Here is a 6,451-nt window from a genome sequence, read left to right as displayed (position 1 = left end):
AAAAACAGCAACAACAAAAACTAGACTAAATATTGCAGTCTATAATCACAGAAAAGGGAGAGAAGAAAAAAAAATTCTGTAGCCTAATATGAATATGACTTTAATGTCCTCTCTTCATCTTCTTGCTTTCAAAGCTGCCTGAGAGATTTCAAGATGCCACTGTTGGTTGTTATGCTAAACCTCAGGTTTTAATTTAATTTTTGACCTGTTTTGTTTTTAAACTCTCTTTCCCTCTCTACAGCCTTGTCCTGCCCTTTCCCTTATTAAAAAACAGAACAAAAAACAAACAAATAAGAAATGTTCAGGGCCTGCTCTTGGGCTAAGTATCTGTGCGCATGCGTGGCAGAAGAACCAACCAGTTGTGAGGGTGGGGGATGTCTACTCACTCAGGCTCCCCCTCTAGTCACCTGAATGGAGGTCGCAAACAGTGGGTGTGCCAATGACCAGATACCAAAAAAGAAAAAAGAAGAAAAAGAATATCAGAACAAAGCAAAACCGACAGTGTATTGTCTACCTCTGTTCCAAGGTTCCCGTGGCGTTTTTCTGTGGTGTTTCTTCTCCCTTGCTTGGTCTTGCCATTTGATCTCACCCAAGATGTCGGCTCCGGGCTTCTGAGCTCAGACTGGTGGATTCAAAAGTACGCAATTTTTAACTTCAGCTTCTAGTTCCACAATCTATAAGCCTTCAAACCTTCAAACTATTCCTATCTCTGTGGTTCCGAGTTTTGGAGCTCTGTCCTGGATCTGCTTTGACTGGTATTCTATTGTATTGCTGACGGCGAACTTCACTCCACCCTAGCCACCATCAAGCCCCGCCTACCTTGCATTCAGTCAGTATTAACTTGATGGCACCTAACAACAACAACAATCATCTCCATTGATCAGTTGCCCTGTCCCCCCACCTTGCCTTCTCATCTGTGAGTTGTTTAAATGTTGACTGATTGGTATAGATGGTTGTTTAAAGGAGCGTCTTTCTCACAGGTGTTATTGTTTATTTTATAGGCCAATTTATTACTTGGCTGAAAGGTAACCTCAGGAGTGGCTTCAATTCCAGGTAAAAAGAGTATCTTAGGGAGATGGTCTAGGGTTTTTCTTTGGTCTCTATTGGTCTAATAAGTCGGCTCTTTTTTTTTTTTTTAATATGAGTTTCACTCTACATTTTTTCCCTATTCTAACTGGAGTCTTTGGTTTCAAATGCAGTTAGCAGCCCAACAGCAAACCCACAGGGTCACAGGGTTGCTTTGTCATGTGTCACTGAGTCAGTTCTGACTCATAGCAACCCATGATATTGTTTCCAAGAAGTAGCTGATGGGTTTGAACAGCCAACCTTGTGGTTAGCACCCAAAGCTTATCCTACAATACCACATGAGGTCTCCAGGGTTCTGGTTGTTGCTGTTAAGTGCTGTTGAGTCAGTTGTGACCCATAGTGACCCTATGTAGAGTTTCCAAGACTTTAAATCTTCATGGTAGCAGAGAGCCTCATCTTTCTTTCATGGAATGGTTGATCGACTTGAACCTTGGACCTTGTGGTTTGAAGTCCAGTGCTTCTCCTATGAAGTCACCATACATGCCTTATGGTGTTTATTTACTAGGTTTGAAGGCTGGGTCAGAGTGGTTGGGAGTGATAGATGACGGTTTAGTAAGTTCCAATTCATAGCGACCCTAAAAACCACAGAATGAAATACTGCTGGTTCTGTGCCATCCTCATAATTGTTATGTTTGAGCCCCTGTTGCTACCACAGTGTCAATTCATCTCATTGAATGGTCTTCTTTCTATCACTGACCCTCCACTTTACCAAACCTGATGTCCTTCCTGACAACATGTTCAAAGTATAAGAGATTAAGTCTTGTCCTTCTGTTTTTGAAAGAGCATTCTGGTTGTACTTCGTCCAACACAGATTGGTTTATTCTTCTGACAGCCCATGGTATGTTCAATATACTTCTCTAATAGTATAATTCTAAGTCATCAAATTTTCTCTGATTTTCTTCCTTCCTTATTCTTTGTCTAACTTTCACATGCATAGGAGGTGATTGAAAATACCACGCACACCTTAGTCCTCAAAGTAATCTCTTTGCTCTTTAACACTTTAAAGAAATCTTTTGCAGCGGATTTGCCTAATGTAACACATCCTTTGATTTCTTAACTGCTACTTCCATAAACACTGATTATGGATCTAAGCAAAATGAAGTCTTTGGCAACTTCAATCTTTTCTCTGTTTATCTTTATGTATTTTAATGTGAGGATTTTCAGTTTTCTTTAGATTGTAAAGAAAAAATTATTTAAAAATTATTAAAATGTATCATGCAATATTTATCCTTTTTTGTTTGACTTATTTTATTCAGCATATGTCCTCTAAATTCATCCATGCAATATTTTATGAAAGCTCAATTTCTGTTTCTAGTACAGAATCTCACAGTAACAGAATTGAAAAAGAGGTTTTAACTTAGTTGTTGTTGTTAGGTACTATTGAGTCAGTACCGACCCATAGCAACCTTATACACAACAGAATGAAACACTGTCCAATCCTGGGCCAACCTCATTACTGTTGCCATGCTTGAGTCCATTGATGCTGCCACTTGGCCAATCCATCTCATTGGGGTCTTCCTCTTTTTCTCTGATCTTACCAAACATGATATCCTTTTCCAGTAACTGGTCCTTCCTGATGAGATGTCTGAAGTATGAGAGATGAAGTTTGGCCATTTTGGCCTCCAAGGAGCACTCTGGCTGCACTTCTTCGAACATGGATCTATTGGTTCTTTTGGCAGCCCATGACATTTTCAATATTCTCCTCCAACACCATAACTCAAAAGCATCAATTCTTCTAGGGTCTTCCTTACACACTGTCCAGCTTTCACATGCATATGAGGTTATTGAAAATACCATGGCTTGGGTCAGGCACACCTTAGTCCTCAAGCTGATGTCTTTGTTCTTCAACACTTTAAAATGTCTTATGCAGCAGATTTGCCTAATGCAATACATCGTCTGATTTCTTTAACTTAGTACAGTATCCTATATCAGTTCTCTTTAGCTGTGGTTCTGTACCTTTTCTATCTTTGTCCAGCTTGCCCTACCTGAGTATCAGCAGCTGTGGGGTCCTTGCACTACTCAATGAGAATATTATGGTAGTGGTGGTTATGTGCTGTGGAGTTGTTTCTGACTCATAGTGACCCTTGTATAGGGATTCTGAGGCTGTAAATCTTTACGGGAGCAGAAAGTCTCTTTCTCCCACAGAATGGCTGGTAGTTTCGAACTACTGACTCTGAGGTTAGCAGCTCAACTCATAACCACTACGTTACCAGAGCTACTAATATATTATAGCATGTGGTAACAGGTCAACTTCTTCCTGGTGAATGGTTAGGACCCACAAATACAATAAATCTATTGGATTTGAAGCAGATGAAAAGATTCGGGGCAAGGTAGAGGTAAGCAGTCATTAAATTGTAGTCTCCTTCAGGGCAAGAATTATTTTAGAATCTAGCAGCAGTTTGTTTGGGGCAAAAAGGTTATCAAATAAATCTGAGTTAATTGATAGACGGTAGTAAGAACTGCTGGGAAGTTTTTCTAGACCACCAACACAGTCCTCTTGCTATAGTTTGTTAAATATTAACAGAGGAGATAGCCTCAATTAATTTAGCCAGGTAATCTCTAAGAAGTTGTGTGGGCTTGTTTTTGATAAAGACTATATTGTTCATTTCAAACTCGACCTGCTAAGAATCATTTTGATTTTACTTTCAGCATCAGTATGACCACGTGTTCCACAGTGGCTGCCCTGGGAATGATGCCACTCTGCCTTTATGTCTACACCTGGACCTGGAAACTTGAGCAGAATTTAATCATCCCCTATCACAACATAGGTCTGTTTGGGTCTTGTGAAATGCAATAGTAACAGTAATTGAAATAATAAAATTTTGTTCTTATGGTAACTTCTAAAACAGATGGGATATACTTAAGGTCATTCTTTAGCTCTTGTAGCCCTATTTTATTTTCTTCAGCTTCAACTTGAACTTGTTGTTGTTGTTGTTGTTAAGGTCCATCTCACAGAAACCCTAAGTATGCCCAGTCCTGAATCATCCTCACAATTGTTGTTACATTTGAGCCCACTGTTGCTGCCATTGTGTCAGTCCATCTTGTTGGGGGGTCTTCCTCTTTGTGATGACCCTCCACTGTACCAAACTTGAACTTTTTGTTGCTACTGTTATTAAGTACCATTGAGTCAGTTCCGACTCATAGCAACCCTGGATAGGGTTTCCAAGGAGCGGCTGGTGAGCTTGAACCTACCGAACTTACAGTTCAAACTGCCCTTGCAATCCAGTGCATTATCCCATAGTTCATGCTGGTTGTATATAAGAGACCTTTACTGATTGTATAGAAATGATTCTTAGTGATTTCTAAAGTTCATACAGATGTCAGAACCACACTCATATCTCTTTCCCTGTTAAACTCTGTTCTATGGAAATCTTCACGTGGACTTGTGAGGCTTGTAGGAATAATTTGGGAATAAGAACTTCCTCTTGGAGTCCTGGTGTGGCACTGTATAATAAGCACTGGTCTGGTAACCACTTGGTCAACAATTCAAACCCACCAGCATTCCTGGAAGCCCTATAAAACAAGGTCTCTATGAGTCAAAACCAACTCAACAGCACTTAACAATTGTAGTTTGGTCAGAGCTTAAGGGGAAGTGAGGTAGCTATGATTCTTAAAACACACTTAAATATCAGTTTGGAGTCTCAAGTAAGACTAGGTATTTGAAGGTTTGCAATTGATGGTCTTTAGTTCAAAAGCATGCATTTTTTCAGCATGAAACAAGGGCCTGGTAGGAAAAATTTTGAGTGAAAACTTTATCTGGAAGACTTGATTTTATGTGCACCATTCTCCTGTCAGTATGTTATTTAATATATTCTGTTTTGATGACACATTCTGAAAGGCACTCACAAACAATTATAAAACAAACCATTATGAGCAATCCATATAACTTTGGACCCAGTTGTGTGGGCAGTTGACCAAATTTGGAAAGTGACACTGGGGAATGTCAGTGTTGGCAAATGTACAGTTGGTCACCTCAGCTCTGCTGAACCTGCCTTAGATGCTTTTATTCTGGAGCTATGAGTTAATGCACTGGACTGAAAAGTCTGTTTGAACCACAAGGTCAGTGGTTCAAGCTCACCAGTCACACCTCAGAAACCCTCTACATTGTTGCTATGGGTCGGAACTAATTTGACGGCACTTAACAGCAACAACTACTAAACAGGTATTTTTCTACCCATATTCTAGTTACCTGACTCTACTTGGTAGATATGAGCAATTGCAATTTTACTTTGTGAAGTAAAGATCTCCACTGATTTCAAATAAAGAAATCATAACTAAGTCTTAAGGGGATGACACCTGTACACGGTGACCAAATATTTTCACAGACTTCAAATGGTGCTCATGCTGTCTAATTTTTTGTTGTTGTTGTTCCTCTCTGTCTTTAAAATTCCATGTGAGTTTCAGAAAGAACTTGAGAGGAAACTGAGAGACTAGGTATGGTAACATTCCATTAGCAACATACCCCTCAAAGACTGTTTTCCAAAGACTCTTAAAAAAATTATTATTGAAAGTGGATGTTGTCGAAATAAAATGTAGCTCCAATGAAAGCTTTCATTTGTTTGAAATAGAAATTGAGTAGACCTGGTGAGAAGGGATGCTGACTGACTGATGTTCCTTCTCTTCAGGAATTACTCTTGCTTGCCTCACCATTCCAGTGGCTTTTGGTGTCTATGTGAATTACAGGTGGCCAAAACAATCCAAAATGATTCTCAAGGTAAGTGACTCACGGTTGTGATTAGCACATTTAAAGACTCAGAGTCTTGGAAGACAGGCATAAAAAGTCTGATTAAACCCAACTCACATTAAGAGCTGTCATTACATGTCCTGCAGTTTTGAAGTCAGCCTCCATGTTTCCCACCACTTCTCTAAGTCTTGCTCTGTTACTTCATAGGTCCATATACTAAGGTGGATGCCTTCCTGGAAGGTTTGAGACTCTTGCTTTACTGACAGGCAGTCAATTCAAAGGATTTGATTACGGGTACTCTCAATTTGAAAGCTGTTCTAATATGCATGAAACCAAGTCCCAATGTTTCTAAGAATATGGCTGGTTTCATGGGAAAGCAGGACAAAGGACAGTCTTTCAGAAATATTTTTGGGAGAACCTCTAGAGTTGTAGTTTGCACACATGAGCAAGGATTGAACACATGAACAAAACTTATTAAATGACACCATTCTAAAAAGAATCTGGCCACCAAATCATTGTAATGAGAGCATCTAATCTGGCCTTGACATTGTCTGAATTCCCCTAGGCTGCTTTCCAGTTTTCCAATTATGTTGTTGTTGTTAAGTGCCATCGAGTCGGGTCCGACCCATAGCGACCCTGTACAGGGTTTCCGAGGGTGTAAATCCTTACGGGAGTAGAAAG

The 6,451-nt window shown here is 39.8% G+C and overlaps 1 protein-coding gene across 1 annotated transcript in view; it reads left to right on the top strand.

Annotated features, from left to right (window-relative positions):
* The window catches only part of SLC10A6 (solute carrier family 10 (sodium/bile acid cotransporter), member 6), a 58,109-nt gene that overhangs the window by 19,232 nt on the left and 32,426 nt on the right, over nucleotides 1–6,451 (top strand). The window contains exons 2-3 of the mRNA XM_006867769.1: nucleotides 3,736–3,854; nucleotides 5,712–5,800. Of these exons, the coding sequence (XP_006867831.1) occupies nucleotides 3,736–3,854; nucleotides 5,712–5,800 (208 nt within the window). The remainder of the gene's footprint in view (nucleotides 1–3,735; nucleotides 3,855–5,711; nucleotides 5,801–6,451) is intronic.

This window comes from Chrysochloris asiatica, unplaced genomic scaffold (genome assembly GCF_000296735.1).
Source record: "Chrysochloris asiatica unplaced genomic scaffold, ChrAsi1.0 scaffold00109, whole genome shotgun sequence".
Lineage (NCBI taxonomy): Eukaryota > Metazoa > Chordata > Mammalia > Afrosoricida > Chrysochloridae > Chrysochloris > Chrysochloris asiatica.
This window is presented reverse-complemented; position numbering and strand designations above follow the sequence as displayed.